Genomic DNA, 20,073 nt, shown 5'->3' with positions numbered 1-20,073 from the left:
TTGTTCCATCTCTCTATACGCCGGGATGCTCGGTATGCTTTGCTTCATTGCCCCATACCGGGCCTCTTGGCTCGTCAGCAGCGGTTGGCTTCCTATTTGTTTTTATCGGCTACTAGGACAATTGCTCAGGCCTGGAAGAGTCAGTTTGTACTTTTCCAGGGGGTGCGGGATCGTATGACTACTATGATGCTCAACGAACAGATGTCGAGCATATGCAACGACTCTCAACATAAATTTTTGAAAGTTTGGGAGCCGTGGTTGCAATACGCCTTTCCCACACTCCCCCCAACCAGTGTGGGGAGGTAATGGAGTTTGGTATTGGCGCTCGTGGACCCCTGCTCTTTGGTGTGTTTTTTTTTTTTCCCCTTTCTTCTCTGCTCTTCTTCTCTCCTTTTCTGTTTGTTTTGATGTGACAGTGGACAGCTGTCTTTAGTTGAGATAATCAAAGTCTCACTGATGTTATTGTAATCTATGTGCCATTGATAGCCCCTGCGTGGGCATACGTTTTGCCTTTTTAGAGTTAGAGCATTGTCTGCTCTATTTTGCCTTTTTTATTGGTGCAATTGATAGCCCCTGCGTGGGCGTGTTTTGTTGCCTGTGTTTTATACTGTTTAAAATTAATAAAAACCATTGAAATACAAAAAAATGCTTCAAGTACAAAAAGATACCTGAGGACATACCAGGAATCTGGTGAGCACCTAAAGCCGGTCATACATGGATCAAAATTCGGCCAGTTCAGCAGGGACCACCCGATTTTCAATCCATGTATAAGCAGACTGAATTTACTCAACTCGATCCATTAGTACAACTTAGTACTTTGGTACAACCAGCCTGTGGGATTTTTCTTCATGCAAAATAAGTGGCTATAGCCACTAGCAGTTATCATTGTACACTGCCAGCTGGGACAGCCCCCCTGCTGGCAGAATATAATAGTGCTGAACACTGAATGTGTTGATGGCAGAATTGAGCAATTTTCTTGTCATCCACCCAACCACCCATCCTTCACGTGATCTATGCGCTGCTTAACTTTCTGCAGTGAGCAGACAACACAGTGTCTCTACTGCACTGAAATTCTAAGCAGTGGTGTCTGCCCTGCCTGAGTTCACTTTCGCAGGACTACAAAACACCTCACCCTCTCCTCATCTCCATACCATACTTGCATGTTCACATTTACTTTAAAGAGAATGTCCACATACAAGTTAGATGATCGATATTTCATCTACTTTTCCCTACTGTAAGCATTAGAACAGTACAGAGTAATAGACATTTGAATGGTTTGGAGGGCTCTCCTCCTTCCCACAGACAAATTCAGATATTATGAACTAAATGGAGGTCTTGCATATAGATGTGCAGTTAGGTTTATCTGAATGTGAAAGAAATATCAACACCTAACCGCTTCTATCAATTCTCCTCTACTATGATAAACATCATTACCCCAGAGGTTCTGACAAGCTGCCTCAAGCAAAAGTACATCTATGTTCTCACCTTAGATAGAATGACTTATTCACAGACAATTATCCCTGGTGCTGGCACTTACCATGGTGAAAGGGCTGACCATTTTTGGCTTTTCAACTTTTTCTTTGTCTTTGTTTTTGAATTTTGAAAAAAATCCTTTCTTCTTGCTGCAAAAGAAAATATACAGATGAATGCCCAAATTATTCAAAATTTTCTCATCTACTTGTATGTGAGCACCGTACATACATGAATTTTGGTGGTGGCCCCTCCAGGAGCACATTCTTATTTTCCTATTGTTCTCCTGATACTTAGATTGGCCACCAGAAGCAAAGACAGGAAGACCCGTGTAAGCTCCAAGTCACAATTTGGAGCTTGCACAGAGCTAGGGTCTCTTCCCTCATCTTCATGTGGAAAGCCAATCACCTATCACCAGTGTTCTCAGATGGCTGAAAGGGGAGGGAGTCAGCTCTTAGCTCCTGGTCTACTGTATATGCATATTACCGCTGCACAGAGGTTGAAAAGTTCTGGTTAGCCCCCATACACTCAAATGTATTTATTTCAGGTACTTATATAGCACCATCAATTTATGCAGCGCTTTAAATATATATTGTACATTTACATCAGTCCCTAACCCTCAAGGGGCGTACAATCTAAGTTACCTAACCTACATTCATACATATACATACTAGGGCCAATTTAGACAGGAGCCAATTAACTTACCAGCATGTCTTTGGAGTATGGGAGGAAACCGGAGTACCCAGAAGAAACCCACACAGACACAGGGAGAACATGCAAACTCCAGGCAGGTGGTGTCGTGGTTGGGATTTGAACCAGCGACCCTAGTACTGCCAGGCGGAAGTGCCACCCATTTAGCCACTGTGCTGCCCAAATAATCTATTATTTGCACTCAAATTATCTATTGTGGAATGTGGAAGCATTTGTGCCTCCCAATGATCTCCTGCGCAGCATGCCCTTTCTTCGAATCTTGTGGAAAAATTTAAAAACAAATATACCCATGTCGGGAGCATCCCCATTGACCTTGTTTCTCTTTAATCCCACAATGCTGAATAGTCTGTCTGCTTCAATGACCTCTCCTTGGTTTCAGGAGGAGATATTTCACTTCCACCAGTTTGTAGATCCCATTACGGGCAGATTGCTCTCCTTAAAAACAGACATAACTTGCCGCATATGGCATTCTTTGGATACCTGCAAATACGGCAATACGTTCTCTCCATAATCCCCTCCTTACAACTTTTCAAGCCAATGCCATTTCAATCGATTGCTGTCTGAGGGCCCCTCTCGCAAAGGTTTAATATCAGACATATACGAACTTTTGAAAGCACATCCCATGCAGACACTGGGAAAACACACCTATATGTTGAAATGGGAGAAGATTCTGGGGGAGAGCTTTCATTAGAAACTTGGCAACTTATTTGGTTGCAGGCCAGTGGGAAGCTCTGTTTTCTGTTTGTATTTTTCTTTCTTTGTAAAAACACAATAAAATATGTTTTAAAAAAAAACTATCGTAGAAGAGGTTTTCTACTAAAAAGCTGTTTATTAAAAAAAAAAAAACTTGAGAAAACAAAACAGGAATAAAATTGCAACTGGTTCCTCCATGTGTCCAATCAGATTCCATCTATTATTCTCTGGGAAATTCATAAATGCATACTGATCAGTTACTTATGCTTTTTTTATTCTCATTTTTTAATTTTAATTTTCTTTTATCCCTAGCAGTCTGATTATGTCCATATTTCTCAGTTTCCAGGCAGAAAGAACAGTAAAAATGCAGGCAGGGCACAGGACAAAGCACTCGGGACAAAATGTATGTGAAATAGTTTGATACAGTAATGTTTTACTATGTGATTTTAGTGAATTTAGTGAATGTCACTTTTAAAATTCTTAAATTCCCCACCGTTTCCATCCCCCGTACATCCTGATGTTGCAGGGAACGGAACCCGGTAGACAGATGCCGGCATTGGCCGGAGGACATTGCCGGGGACATTGCAGGAGGGACATCACGGGAGCGCAGGACAAGGTAAGTGCAGAAAAGATCCCAGAGCAAAGCTGCAGGGTATTCCCGAGTGTAGCTCGGGGTTACCGCTTCTGGTGCTGAAACTTTACCCCGAGCTACACTCGGGAATACCGCCAGGGAGGTTAAGGGCATTAAGGCCAAACGGCTAGAGATTCAAACTGTGGATTTTTTTGGAAGTACAGGTACAGCTACTTGTCCCAAATTAGTCAATGAGGCCAAATTTAAAGACATATACTATAGTATAGGAGATCAGACACAGACACCAAGTATATGCTGAAGCTTTCTTGATGATAGACATGAGTATTTATAATAGAAAGGATGCAAGCCATATAGTCTTTGGTCATTGGTCAGATGCTGGTGACGATTGATAATAATTTTAGGAGACTTCTGGACTTTCCACTATTTCCACCATTTCAGAATATTCTTAATTTACTGTGTTTTTCTACGAATTAATATCCCAGGACTTGGCATTGATCCTTTATGATCATAAGTTTCATCACTCAGATGTTGCAAGAGTATATGTGCTGTGACATGGGGTAGTTAGCTCTCGTGGTAGATGCGTTTTTTTAGTGAGTCCACGGGCGACAGGAACTATTTTTAAGGGCCTGGTAGACCACTTTTATTTAAAAGAAGGCAAAAGTTCACAACAGAATGACTTCCCATGCAGGGGATCATCTTCAGCTTCAGCAAAAAAGACAAACACTGGAAAATGCCGAACCACCTGGCTCATAAGCTCACTCAGCAGTACCTCTCCTGGATATTTGGCTCTCTAGCCTTTAGTCACAGCGCACTGTTGCACGAGCCACCTCTGGCCTATGGACTGGGGTTCTCCTGATACCCCGATTGGAGCTGACCTGACTCCTGAAACTGAGACCTGTCTCCTGGCTTCCAGTTGGCTCCTCTGACCCCTCAATGAGACCTTCCGCCCCCCTCACACACACTTGGAGTGGTCTTCAACTGGGAGCCCTGAACTATCCTCAGACCTGAGTATATAACGACACCTCACTCCTGTGTACTCAGCGAGATTGCAGGTGCCTAGCAAAACCGGGACACAGGATTAGGTGTTCCAATCCAGAGCTGCAGAATCCAAAGAAAGTTAAATCCAGAGCTTTCTCTGCCCACAAGCACTAGTCTGGAACATCACATTCACCCTAAATGCTAATCCTGCTTCACATTTTCCTATCTTCTCACAGTGAACGAGTTTCCTCCTGTCACAGGGCATTAAACCTAAAAAGTAGTAGAGCAAAGGTCAGTTTCCAAAGCTATTTTAAATCCACTATAAAATCAGCAAATCTTTTAAAGGTACTGTATATCTTGCCATCACACAGCCATTTTTAAACATACACCACTTTCAGATTGTGAATCATCAGATTCATCAATGATTTACTATAGATGTCTATGACTGATTTCTAAAGAGAACCTGCCATGCTCATCTCATCCCAGCAAGGCAAAATCAAAAAATCACAAAATCAAAAAATCACATACAAAATAAACAAAATCAAATAACTGTACACAAAAACAAGAGTAGGAAAGAGTAGATTCCAACATAGGTGATCTTGAAAATGTCCCCGCAATGCAAAAAAAGCAGAAGACTGTGTTTTGGAAGTAGAATAGTTGTATGACTCACTAAGGCCATGTTGGGGAATGTTTTGACAAGTGTTTATACAATGCACTTGATAAGGTTCAGCTTCATACCCTCACTATGTAGAAGCTACACATAAGAGCCCCTATGTATTTATTTTCATCTACTAACATTTTTTCCATTAACGAGTAATATTGATGTTCATTCTCATCATCTCCACTTCCTGCTTCGTAGACTTACAAATTGTTTGTATTTAGCTTAGTAGTTCTTGGCATTCATTTTTGGCACCAAAATAAAGTCAAACTAAAACATTCTCTAACCTTGTTAAACAGCATCTAACCAAGCCTAACCACTAAAATGTACCCTTTATGTCTTCTACCTCCCAACATCCAATAACCCGTATCCTTAAAGCCTCTTTCACATGGGCCTAGCTTCTGCAATCCACCATGGACCACTTTGTCAGCAGCAGCTAGTCCACATTTAGCAGGTGATCAGGAGGGGATATACCACCACCTACATGCCTGTTTGAAATTCCTCTTCACCAACATCTATTGGACATGGTTGCATCACAGTTGTAGAGAGGTCACATTCTCCTCTATGGGGCACAGCAGCAGGCAGTATCACCCGCTGATTTCAACATGCCCAATTTTTTTTGCCACAGCAATATGTCTGAGAATATCTGGAAGCTACTGGCTGGTTTTGACTGGTAAGTTAAAAATGTGCCTCAAGCGCCTGGTTTTGCTGCCCAACAGTGCCCATGTGAATAGAAGTCTAACTGCAACATTTTTTTAAAGACTACAATAGTTTTTTAGGTACATACAAGCACAACATAAATAAATACAAGCACAAAGAAAGAAAGTGCACAGAGGAAGGGGGTACACTTCCCTCTACAATAGCATTAAAACTACTAAAGAAGGTACAATTAGGGAGCATGTCACACCCACCTCCATGCTTGTACAGTAGGGAGGGTATAGGTGGTTGATGGGGAGGGGAGAGAGGGAAGTGGGGTTCAGCCGGGGTGAACTCAATCTTGCTTACACATGCTAAGTTATAAAGATGGTTACAGGTAAGTTACAAGTGTATTTGGAGACATGTAGAGCAAAAGCAATTGATACAGGTGCTCCATGTAGAAATAAAGTTTGCACGTCTGTCATATAGGCTGGCACTAAAGTAACATTACATATGTCATAACCTTAATACTGTATCTCTACAGTACTGACATGAAGGTCATGGGAGGAAGCAGTGCACAAGGCAGGGAACAAAGGAGACTGACACCACTGAAAGGGTTGGTTTCCCAGCAAAACTTGGGAAGTGATTATTCCACAGCGTGAGCAGCTGGAGAGGTAAGTATTTACATTCTTCTTTATAGTGAGTTGATTTATTTCAATGTTGAGATCAGTGACAAGGTCACTAAGAGCGCCCAACAGTAGAGAATTTAAAAACTCTGTATTAAATTCCAAAACACAGACAAGTGCACTTGTAACAGATGGGACTGAAAACAAAGTCAGTCAGCCAGTAGGGATGAGCTTGTGTTTGTTTGGAAGTAGGTTTGGGTTCAAATCTGGAATCCAACTATCATTCTTGGTCCAATGAGCTGCAGGTGGGAGATTCCCGTCCTACAGCTGATGAAGGGACAGGGATGCTTGGGACATCATTGGGACATCATTGACTTAATATGGCCACATGCACCAAGAACTGGACCAAGAACGACAGCTGGCTTCAGAGTTTGAACTCAGTAGGGATGAGCTTGTGTTTGTTTGGAAGCAGGTTTGGGTCCAAATCTGGAAGCCAGCTATCATTCTTGATCCAATGAGCTGCAGGTGGGAGATTCCCGTCCTATAGCTGATGAAGGGACAGGGATGCTTGGGACATCATTGGGACATCATTGACTTAATATGGCCACATGCACCAAGAACTGGACCAAGAACGACAGCTGGCTTCAGAGTTTGAACCCAGTAGGGATGAGCTTGTGTTTGTTTGGAAGCAGGTTTGGGTCCAAATCTGGAAGCTAGCTATCATTCTTGGTCCAATGAGCTGCAGGTGGTAGATTCCCATCCTACAGCTGACGAAGGGACAGGGATGCTTGGGACATCATTGGGACATCATTGACTTAATATGGCCACATGCACCAAGAACTGGACCAAGAACAACAGCTGGCTTTAGGGTTTGAACCCGAATCCGTTTCCCGACAAATGCAAACTCATCCCTATTAGACAACAAGTATTCTTAAAAGGAGAATTCAGCAATGGCAGCCTACACATTTATTCACTGTCCTCACTGAAAGGTCATAGGCAAATTCACATAAAACTATTTATTTTGTATATATGATAACCATTTTTTATGTGCTTGAAGCTCCAACACTCACATTTATTTTACCTCATTTGCATTGCTACTGAATAACATCCCAATCACATTATTCCCTGCCTCAAAAGAGCTTCCGGCCTGATCTCCCTACCACTCAATCATGTTTGACCACTGCAAGAAACACAACTAAGCACACCCAATCTCCATGTACGTAGAAGGCATCCTTGCAGGGGACTGAAACCATCATGCCATATATCTAAAGCAATACTTCTACCCTAGTACCTGTCATGTTTCCATTACTGCACATAAGTAAACTAATTTGAAATCAGTCCACTGAAATTGTTATTTAAAAAAGTCTTGTGTCACAAAGGCACCCCTGAGGCGAAGGGGGTTAAGCTGTATTTTTTAAACACTGTGGGAGTCCTTCCCATTTCCACCACAACAACCGGCCCGCCTGCTGTTCAGGATAAATGTTTGATTTCTGATAAAATTCATATTCCACACTGAGCAGAAAAACAACATTTGAAAGATGAAAGCCAGCCGCTCAGTAGGCAGATTGTGTCCACCACATGATTTTTACTTGTACCTGTGGGCTTAGAGCTGAACTCCAAGCTACATACATGGATCGAATACAAATATTGTAGCTGTTCAAAGGATTTTTATTTCTGCCCACTAAGGCATGGGATTTATATAGCCCCTTCAGACAGCACAATGGTGGATGGCGCTATATCAGGGCTTGAAAAAGTCGCTCACCCACTCACCAAATGCGAGGAGAAATTCCTCTATGGCGAGCGGTGAGCGGTGAGGACAGATGAAGCATGGAGTGACTGCACCTGAGCTCCAAGCCTCATTGTGATGCTGAGTTCCGGTTTACAACTTCCGGTTTCCAGCTTCTGTGATACCGCCGCCGAGGGGACAGGTGCAGGAGAGGTCCGCTCTTCTCCACCATCTCTCCACACCCTCTCCACTGCTGCGGGGAACTCGGAGGGACAGTAAGTGCTGTATACAACATGTCCTATCACTATAATGGAGTACAGGGGAGCTGGGATATACATTACTGTATACATGTCATATCACTATAATGGAGTACAGGGGAGGGGGGATATACATTACTGTATACACGTCATATCACTATAATGGAGTACAGGGGAGCTGGGATATACATTACTGTATACATGTCATATCACTATAATGGAGTACAGGGGAGCTGGGATATACATTACTGGATACATGTCATATCACTATAATGGAGTACAGGGGAGGGGGATATACATTACTGTATACATGTCATATCACTATAATGGAATACAGGGGAGGAGGATATACATTACTGTATACATGTCATATCACTATAATGGAGTACAGGGGAGGGGGGATATACATTACTGTATACATGTCATATCACTATAATGGAGTACAGGGGAGGGGGAATATACATACTGTATACATGTCATATCACTATAATGGAGTACAGGGGAGGGGGGATATACATTACTGTATACATGTCATATCACTATAATGGAGTACAGGGGAGGGGGGATATACATTACTGTATACATGTCATATCACTATAATGGAGTACAGGGGAGGGGGATATACATTACTGTATACATGTCATATCACTATAATGGAGTACAGGGGAGGAGGATATACATTACTGTATACATATCATATCACTATAATGGAGTACAGGGGAGCTGGGATATACATTACTGTATACATGTCATATCACTATAATGGAGTACAGGGGAGGGGGATATACATTACTGTATACACGTCATATCACTATAATGGAGTACAGGGGAGGGGGATATACATTACTGTATACATGTCATATCACTATAATGGAGTACAGGGGAGGGGGGATATACATTACTGTATACATGTCATATCACTATAATGGAGTACAGGGGGGCTGGGATATACATTACTGTATACATGTCATATCACTATAATGGAGTACAGGGAGGGGGTTATACATTACTGTGTAAAGTTTTATATTTTGGACTATTTATTCTAAAGAAAAATGTAATTTCATAAACTTTAAGGGGGTGGGGTTGGGGGCGGACCTGGGCAAGGTTGGGTGGGGCAACTGGTGGAGAGAAAGTTTTGTGACCAGCTAGTAGGTCTGGACTCAAAATTTTAACCCCTGAGCTATATAATATAGTGGCATCTTCTCTACACCCCCAGCCTTTGATTGAACAGTGAACGAAAAGCAGAAGACTGATAAGGACAAAGACCCCTTTCAAGCAGGCCCTATGCAAGTCTATTGGCAGGTGGATGTAAGTGGACAAGCTTACATCAGCTTGCCTCCAACTCCATCTAGGTCAGGATAAAAAAGTGGAAGGTCTGAGTCCTTTTGCATTTTCCAGGTTCTAACCGTGATGGATTGGTGGTAGCCTGATGTAAACAGACACAAGTCCACCTACATCCAGTCACCTATACAATATAGATTTAATGTGGGTCTGGAAAGCTCTTTTTTTTTTAAACAGAGCAAAACACTGAACAGACATTGATGTCACAAAAGCGACAACTGTTCCTTTTTTTCTGATTCAGCAAGGAATCTGCTCATGGATCCACTGCTAAATGGATTGGACAGGACCCGTGTAAAAGGGACCAAAGAGGTTCCTTGCCAGCAGATTTGCTTGCAGCACAGCTAACTAGCTCCTAGTCCTGTCCTGCCCTCCCCTAGTCTGAGTGCTAATTGATATGGAATGCTAAATGCTAATTTATTGGGTTGACGACTAACGACATATTGGGCAAGGCAGTATCAATCCCCTCACCCGTGTCCTTCTCTCTGACTTTTCCATCAATATCAATAATATCAGTCCCTCCTCTCTGCCTATGGGTACTAGGTGTAATCCTAGACTCTGACCTGTCCTTTCAGCCCCAAATCCAATCACTGTCCAAATCTTGTAGACTTCACCTCTTTAACATCTCTAAAATTCGCCCCTGTTTAACCAAACACTAAGCTACTCATTCACTCCATGGTTATATCTCGTCTTGACTATTGTAACTCTCTTTTCATAGGCCTACCTCTACTCAGGCTATCCCCCCTTCAGTCTAACATGATTGCTGCTGCCAGACTCATCTATCTTACCATCCGCTCAGTGTCCACTATCCCTCTCAGCCAAATCGCTTCATTGGCTTCTGATTGCCCAATTAATAAAATTCAAAGTACTAACAACAATATACAAACCCATTCACAACTCTTCCCCAAGCTAAATCCCCAAACGTGTCTCAAGATATCAACAAAACCATCCTCTCTGCTTCTCCCAAGACTTCCTGCTCTCCAGCTCCCCTGTCACCTCCTTCCATGCTCGCCACCAGAACTTCTCTAGAGCCTCTCCCTTACTCTGCAACTCTCTACCTCAATCTGTCCAGCTATCTCCTATTCTTTCCAGGCAAAGAAAACCTGGCACTGCAGCACTGTGGGTCCAGTGCCGACACTGGCCTTATTCAGAACTAGTCCTTCTCATGAATAAGGCCAGTTTGTCTGAAATGCGTTGACATTGTGGCTGTCGTCTGTTACCCGCCAATAAACACAAAATTACATAGTATACACCGGCGTGCCAGCTTTTCTTTGCTTATACAGATTGTGTTGATGAGGAGTCCGCTGCCTCCGCCAAAGCACAGATGATAAAGCCACTTTATAACATTGGGAGGTAGTAGCACCTACTTTCATGTATTTGGATCTCCTGCTCTGTCCACCTTTAGATGATCCCTGAAAATTCATCTCTTTAGACAAGCCTATCCTGCCTCCATCTAAAGACTGAACTTTTCAATCTTCCATCAGTTTATGGCTCCATGTACACTGCAGCTGATAAACGCACGTTTAGGAGCTTTTCTGAGTTTTTTTCAGCAGCCCCTGAATTCTCCCTAATGTTTTCCTATGTGTCCATGTACACATCTTCGTTTACAGGCAGTTGAGTTTACAGTAGTTTTTTGAACGCACCAAACTTGCGTCAGGAGTAGATTTTATCAGCGTTTCAAACACCAAACGCTTGTAAACGTGGCTAACCGTGTTTATAAGCCTTTGTGTTTGGAAATTTTTTTTAACTCTTCCATTTCCAGATGTTGTCCAGAGCCTTTTTACATCATGAAAAGTGCATGCAAAGCGTTTTCCCGGAACTCAATTGGACCTGGTACACCATACTTTGAGGTTTCGCATGAAAGAAAATATGTTAGACACTGCTGCAATAATTTCTGCACAGAAATGAGCTGGAACACATCCAAACACCACAAAAAAAGTCTCAAAATGTCTGAAATAGTTAATTACTTACTGCTTTTCAGTGCATTCTGGGCATTTTGGAAGGTCTCCTGAGGTTATCTTTAAAAAATGCTTCTAAAGGCAAACGCTCATAAACGCGGTATGCAAACGCGGCTAAACAGACATTTTTAACCTATGTTTTCCAGCAGTCAGTTTCCATCGTTCAGAAGTGTCCCGTGTACATGAAGCCTATCCCTCACAGCGATTACCTTTTGTACTACTTGTCCCTCCCCATTAGATTTATGCTTTTATGAGCAGGGTCCTCTTAACCCTCTTGTATTGTATTGTAACTGTACTATCTCCCTTTATATTTTAAAACGCTACGCAAACTGTTGTCGCTCTACAGATTGCACGTGGGAGGAGCTAAAGCTGCTTTTTTACCAGTTTTCATAGCAGCAGACACCAGCAGAGGTAATATACTGTATTTGCAGATTTATAGATATCCCAATTATGAATCAAGCGGTTTCATAACCCTTGTGTGCAGATACATGGGGGCTTGAGACGGAGCAGAACTCAAACACCCAAAATGCATGATAGGATTGTGCCTTTAATCGCAAGGATCATAAGAAACATAATGTTTTTCTTTATTTAACTTTTTATTCTTAAAAGTATAAACCTTTACATGCTCAGTGTAGCTAATGGAAGAAAAAAAACATTGCAGTTATTTTGTACAGTGAAGGATTCCCAAGGACATGAGCACCATGTGTACACCGCGTTTTCCCAAGGGACGGGCTGATGTCTGCTACGAATGTCCCAGCGCTATTGCTAACTGAATCTTTATCCTCCTGATACTTAGCTGTTTATGCCGTATAATAATCATCCTTTTCAATTCCTGCTCCTCTAGCTTGGTGGTGGTGATATCTAAAGTTCCTTACCAGGGGCGGAGTGACAACTCATGGGGCCCCCGGGCAATAGGGGATCATGGGGCCCCTGTGTCCTTGCCAAAACTCAAAAAAGCCTATGAAAAAGGTACCAGGGGCATCTCATGGGGCCCCCTACTGACCCCGGGCCCTCGGGCAGTGCCCGAGTTTCCAAATGGTCAGTCCGCCCCTGTTCCTTACACAAGGATGTAAGGGAGAAAGTGATTAGAACCTCGAGAAGTACACTTTACAGTTCATACATATCCTTTATGTTAAAGTAGATTTAAAGCTGTTTTTTTCTACTGTTCAATCATTTTACTGATTTTCAATAGTTAACATACATTAACAATAGAGGCTTTAGTGAGCCAGTCACCAGTAAATAGCTTCAAACATGCTTGGGACATGCACAGATCTATAGTCAGAGAAAAAAGTGAACAAAAAAAAACATACAAAAAAAGGGCAGACTCAATGGACTACTCTGTCTTTTCCTGCAGTCCCGTTTCTATGTTTGTTTCTATGCTCCATGCTTTAAGGGCCGGCTCACACCAAAGAAATGCAGTCCAGATGCGTTCAGATGCGTTTCTGCATGTGCATTTGTGACATGTTTTGGGCACATTCTGGAGCGTTTTTGACACGTTCCGGTGTGTTTTTGATGCGTTCCCGTTCATTTCCCCCCTTTTCTTCAATTTAAATAGGGACATGTGCGTTCCAGTGCATTTGTTGGTGCGTTTTGGTGAGTCCCAGTGCATTTTTGTATTTTTATTAGTTTATAAACATTTAAAAAAAAACAGGAGCAACAAGACGCGCCCACGCAGAGGCCATCAATTGCACATAAAAAAATAAAGAAAACAGTGCCAACAGGGCAAAAGGTGCGCCCATGCAGGGGCTATTAATGGCACATAAATGACAAAAACATTAGTATAACATCGACAGTAACTCAAACTAAAGGAAGCTATCCACAGCCACACCAAAAACAAACAGAAATAGAAAAGGAAAGAGGAGTACAAAAGGAAAAAGATGACAAGGCCATGAGCAGGGGTTTGGGAAACGCCAATACCGAACAACATCACAACCTCAGACCAGGGGCAGAATGACAACTCATGGGGCCCCTGGGCAATAGGGGATCATGGGGCCCCTGTGTCCTTGCCCAAACTCAAAAAAGCCTATGAAAAAGGTACCAGGGGCATCTCATGAGGCCCCCTAGTGACCCCGGGCCCTCGGGCAGTGCCGAGTTTCCAAATGATCAGTCCGCCCCTGCCTCAGACTAGCCGGGGGGTTCCAGTGCATTTTTGATGCGTTTTGTGTTCCAGTACAGTTCTGTGCAGGAAAAATGCAGCCTGTTCTACTTTTTTTCTGCAACCGGAACGCACTGGAACTGCAAGCACTGATGTAAACTATGACATTGATAACCATATAACCTACTTTCTGTGCGTTTTGGATGCATAAAAAAAGCAGCTGAAACTCATGTAGTGTGAACTGGTCCTAAAAGAAGTTATGATGTATATAGTCATTTTGTCTTATCACATGGAGGTATTGAAACAACATACAGACTTGGTAGATCCAAAGATACAAGTAGAACAGGGGAGAAACGCCTAATATACACGATCAGAAAATGTACAAAAAAAATACCGCTTTCGAAGCAATCGTATGATAATCTGATCGTTAGTACACAACTTTTGTCCGAAATTATTCAAAGGGACAAGCACAAATTTTCTTCTCGTACGATACCAGATCATATAATTTTCATTTAACCTCCCTAGCGGTCGTTTTTTTATTGTAGGCCTGTAATAACTCACTGAAATCTGTCCGAACAAGAGTCTAGTAAGCATTCCGGGTATAATAAAATTTGAAACATGAAATCAGAAATTATAATTTAATAAATAATCAGAAAAAATAATAATACATTTAATTCAATAATATAATCAAACCAAAAACACTGAAATTTGAAATATAGCGCCAAGTTCGCACATCGCTGAGCAAAGTCGCAAAATCGTTTTCAGTGTCTGATGACGAATTTCCCCACAAATCATTATCACTCAATTCTGCAAGTGGTTCTGATTTACTATCGCTGTTCTCTAGCCGGTCTAAAACCACTTTTGACCTAAAGGGACGTTTTTTGGACGCCATGGACGTTTCTCAGTTTCCAGGCAGAAAGAACAGTAAAAATGCGGGCAGGGCACAGGACAAAGCACTCGGGACAAAATGTATGTGAAATGGTTTGATACAGGAATGTTTTACTATGTGAGTTTAGTGTATTTTGTGAATGTCACTTTTTAAAATTTTTAAATTTCCCAATAGTTCCGGCCCCCGTACGTCCCGATGCTCGCAGGGACCGGAACCCAGAAGACGGATGCCGGCATCCGCCGGAGGAGATGGCTGGGGACGCTGCAGGGGACACATCGCGGGAGCGCAGGACAAGGTAAGTGAAACTGGGAATCCCTGAGCAATGCCGCATGGTAATACCGAGTGTAGCTTGGGGTTATCGCTTTTGGCACTGCAAATTAACCCCGAGCTACACTCGGGAATACCGCCAGGGAGGTTAATCAGTACATTTTCCTCTGAAAATAACATACATGACATCACTTCCGAATTTTTATTTTTATTCTGTCTTATGAGAATTTTCGTAACTTTCGTAGCGTTTTCATTATCAATATGAGACTAGCATGCAAAAAAATAATGGACGATCATTTTTCCAATATTCTCATCATGTTTACAAGGCTTAAGGGTTGGAAGCGAGGGAGAGCAAATGTGCGAACACAGGGCAAGATAAGAAATATGGGGAAGAGGTTAGGGAGAGGAGAAGGGAGACATTTCTTGCTTTTTTTTTGTTTTAGTTTAGGATACAATGGGGAATGATTCAATTCCTGCTGATTTTTTTTTTTTTTTGCTGTCTGGGTCCCATTGGGGAGATTATGCTTCACCTTCTGCCCTGGAGACACAACCTTTGGATGTTTAGTGAGAAGTGTTCGTACAAAGTTCATCAGACTTGGAAAGTCTTTTAAAATGTTTATTAGATAAGAACAGATGCAGCCAACATTATCAGGGAAAAGAATTCCTTTCTCTTCAGCATGAACATGAAAAGAATGATATCAACCTAATGAACAAAAAATGGTAATTCATATAAATAAAATATCTAGACATGTGCGATTCCTTTTGTTAAAAATCAAAATTCAGAGGAAATTTTTGTTATTCAGAGATTCAGATGGAGCCGAATCTCCGAATCACAATAGCAATGAATTTTAACGAATCCGAAATGATTTCTATTGAAAACAATGAACTAATTTGTGTTCATTTGTTTCATTTGTTTATGACTTCAGAGGGTTTTTTAAGTCCAATAATATGTGTCACACTCTGTATTGTTATGATTGGCCAAAGTCGTAAAACATCAAAGTCGCAAACAAGTTGTATCAAGGTTGCAAACAAGTCGCAGAAATCACATAGCAAAGGAATCCGAATCTTCCAAAATAACTTCCAAAAATAAGAGTCGATTCGCAACAACGAATACAGTATATGAAAAGAATCAGAAAGTACAAAATGAATTCCGAAAAGGAATCATTCTAACATAACGAATGTGATGAAACAAAATGATTGACTTAATAAATGAATGTGGAAAAAAGCAAAACACATTTTTTCGTGGTGTACATCTCTAATAATATCCATATTAGTAAAGCAATAGTAATTAATGTAGAACTATAGGCAAAACTTGTTTTCATTTTGGATAGGGCAAGGGAGGGTTATAACCCCGGTCAGATTTTTTTCCGCCATCAGTGTCTCATTAGGAAAATCTTCCTTCACTTCCTGTCCCATAGCCAAACAGGAAGTGAGAGGGAATCCCTGCAAATTAAGGGATTTCCAAGGACCACGCTTAGTCAATCTCAGAAGTAGGTAGAAGTGTATATCTATCTGCAATCATACTCTAAGCCATTCTGCAGCTGGCTTCACCATCTATATAAATTGGTATGGCCACCAAAACTCAACAAAGTGCTAATCAAACAAACCAGGGTAACTAATAACCCAAAAAGGAAGTTTCAAAAGGGACCAAGCAGCTTATGTGCATATAAATGGCTTTATTGAGAAAATAATAATAATATATATAAAAAACAAATATACAGGAAAAGGCTAAAACCACTATCCACCACTACACTTAAAATTAAAAAGGCAACATTGTCTCTTCGCCCAGGCAGCTGCTCATCCAACCTGCATTCATACATACATATAGCATGGTACTAGATACACTGTAAAGTGCTGACCAAGCAGGGCTGAGTGGGGTCAAATCAGCTGTAGAAATATGAGCAATGGGATACATTCATATATACACCTGTCAGATTCCACGTCATCACGCATGTAACATACGTGATGTTACCACGTCTTTTTAATTTTAGGTGTCTTGGTGGATGGTGGTTTTGGCCTTTTCCTGTATATTAATTTCGATGTAGATTATTATTATTTTCTCAATAAAGCCATTTATATGCACATAAGCTGCTTGGTCCCTTTTGAAACTTCCTTTTTGGGTTACTAGTTACCCTGGTTTGTTTGATTTGCACAAGTGACAACATGCACCATGCAAGATTGCTATGAATGGCACTAACAGTGCTAACTTCTTCCAAACACTTTGATAAATAGGTTTTCTAGGTCTAACTGGTTTGAAAGAAGATATACTCTTATTGACTGTTGCTGCACTAGGAATAATCTAATAGGTTATCATTCTAGATATATTTTTTTCAGTCACTTAGGCCCTGTTGTTTTCCAAGACATGTCTAGATCAGTGGTCTCCAAACTGCAGCCTGGGGGCCAGATAAGGCCCTTTGCCTGCCTATATCTGGCCCTTTGGGCACTATTACTCTCAGTGACACCAACAATTGGGTACAATTACTCCCACTGACACCAGTGATGGGGCAGTATTCCTTCCCCTGATACCAACAATGGAGCACAATTCCACCCACTGAGTTCAATGATAAGGTACTATTCTTTCCCCAACAACCGGGAAAAATTCCTTGCACTGACACCAACAACGAGGCATCATTCCTTCCCGATACCATCAATGGGGCACTGTTCCTCCCACTAATACCAGCGATGGGGCATAGTTTACTCCAACTGATGCCGGGGCATTTTGCACTCACACTGACAGACCGGTCTCCCCAAAGTCTGGAAAACGGTAAACTGGCCCTCTGTTTAGAACGTTTGGAGACCCCCCCGGTCTAGATGCTAGTAGTTGTTTTCTTTTAATCCACAGTGACATGGAGTACGTTATGTTATCAGGAATCTGTGTTATTTAATATCATGGAAAGTACACTGGCAGTATTAGATAAAATGCCAGAGTGGGGATATATATATAGACACATAACCTTTTGTCACAGAGGCCGCAACAGGGTTTTATTGCTTTTTATCATCTATGTTCCATTTCATTTCCGCAATTTTATTTTTAGTCTCGTTTAAGAACTTGCTGTCCCTGTCAGAAACACTTTGTCATGGGTTGTACTGCCCCTTCCATGTATTTAAAGGATCAGTCCACCCAAAACATACATTTTCTTTTATTGGTGGTTACTGGAGAGTTAAACCACCTGACAGCTTCTTATACAGCAATCTCTTCTGAAATCTATTGATGAGATCTCTGGGCCTATGTGTCCATGTCCGAACATGATGCTGGGTACATAAAGGGATTGCACTCTCCCTGATGAATTTTTTAATTATTGTACATTTTGGGGACTGTAGCAGGATGGAGATAAGTAAATCACTGAGTCTGCCCTAATTTTGAAAATTCATTTTTTTTCACTTTTTTTGTATAGATCTCTGTTTGTCCCAAGCATGTTTGAATTAATTTACTGTTGTCTGATTCACTAACTCTTCCAGAAGTCTATTTGAAGAATCAACAATAACACTTTCTAAGATTAGCTTTGAACTTTCCTCCTTCTAGTCTGAGGTCATGTTCCCGTTCTTGATTTTAGCTTCATATTGAAAACACTGCCCTCCTGAACCTTATAAATACCTTTAATAAATTATTTATTTATTACAGGTACTATAGCGCCATCAATTTACGCAGCGCTTTACATGTATATTTTACAATCACATGGGTTCCTGACCTCAAGGAGCCTACAAGCTAAGGTTCCTAACTCACATTCTAGGGCAAATTTAGACAGGATCGAATTTACCTACCAGCATGTCTTTGGAGTGTGGGAGCGTGACGGACTGCCTGGCATCCCGTCAGAGAACTGCTTCCTCGCCGCTGGGACACAAGACCAAGGTATTATAGCTGAGTATTGCACCCAAGGACTAGATGACACTAGCTTAGGTGCAACTAGAACTACTTTATTGAAAAGAAATACAGGTTTTTATACACCTCAGAAACAGGGCAATCCCCACATGAACAATACAAATAAATATTACAGATTGAGATAAACATTTCACGCTGATTAGATATCGAGGTAAAGCTGACACTAGACTAATCCCATCATGTAGGAACCTCCAGGAGGACTAGCCAACAGGCAGAAACAATAACATCTGCTCTGAGTCTCAGAGTCTGAGGGGTGGGGTTGAAGCAGTCAATTCTGGTTTGGGCACAGAGACCATAAATCTGTATCCTGGTCCTCCAGTTTTCAGAGTCTGTGTGTATTGGGGAGACATGGACTTGAATCCAAAGTAAAGCTGCTCCAAAAGGTCCCCTGGGCACACAAATCCCAAAGAATAGAGCCAGGGCCCATGGTCAGTAGGCAAGAGGCCTAGCCTGCAGTCCCCTCCTAAAGCCCCTGTCCCAGTTGGATCTGCCACAGGGAGGAAATTGGAGTACCCAGAGGAAATATACACAGATACAGGGAGAATATGCAGACTCCAGCCAGGTAGTGCCATAGTTTGCCACTGTGCATTTAAAGGTTTCATTCATGGCTGCTCGTTCCCTTCTCTCCTCAAGTCTGTACATATTAAAGGCTAGGTTCACCTTTCATAACATATTACACCCATATTCAGGGTGTAACATGTAGCATGTTACAGATGCATGCTACAGAAGGTGCTGTCAATATTACATGAGCATTGAGCTAAAGAGGCAACCTCTGCAAGGGCCTCACAGCCAGCTGACACTTCCAATATGACAGGTAGAGAATACAAGAGATGAACAGGACACACACCAGTGCCTGGAGGTAAGGCTGAATTATATATATCAGGGGTGGGCAACTGTGGCCCTCCAGCTGTTGTAGAACTACAAGTCCCATGAGGCATTGCAAAACTGACAGTTACAAGCATGACTTCCAAAGGCAGAGGCATGATGGGACTTGTAGTTCACCAACAGCTGGAGGGCCACAGTTGCCCACCCCTGATATATATGACTTTCCCTTTTTTTTTTCCCCTTTCTTCGGGGGCATGTTTGTATTATGGGTCCTAGAAAGAATATATGACTCTTTTATCTCAATAAATGGTTGTATGTATTTTACTGTGTGGTCTCTTACTGTGCCCAAAAAAGCCAATATTTCTGCCATACTTAGTAGTCCGGCCTTTTTTTATTCTAGATATATATAATTAATAGCTTAATAATGAAAGTTTATTTTGCTACTGGTTCTGATTGGTTCTCTTTAAAGCAGAA

At 41.7% G+C, this 20,073-nt stretch overlaps 1 protein-coding gene across 1 annotated transcript in view; it reads right to left on the bottom strand.

Moving 5' to 3' along the window:
* ABCB1 (ATP binding cassette subfamily B member 1) overlaps positions 1-20,073 on the bottom strand; it is a 117,599-nt gene that overhangs the window by 89,018 nt on the left and 8,508 nt on the right. Inside the window, exon 3 of the mRNA XM_089666257.1 lies at positions 1,538-1,622. Coding sequence (XP_089522383.1) covers positions 1,538-1,622 — 85 coding nt within the window. The remainder of the gene's footprint in view (positions 1-1,537; positions 1,623-20,073) is intronic.

The sequence above is a fragment of the Staurois parvus genome, unplaced genomic scaffold (assembly GCF_062004578.1).
Source record: "Staurois parvus isolate SC_StPar_1 unplaced genomic scaffold, SC_StPar_1.0 ptg000051l, whole genome shotgun sequence".
NCBI lineage: Eukaryota > Metazoa > Chordata > Amphibia > Anura > Ranidae > Staurois > Staurois parvus.
This window is presented reverse-complemented; position numbering and strand designations above follow the sequence as displayed.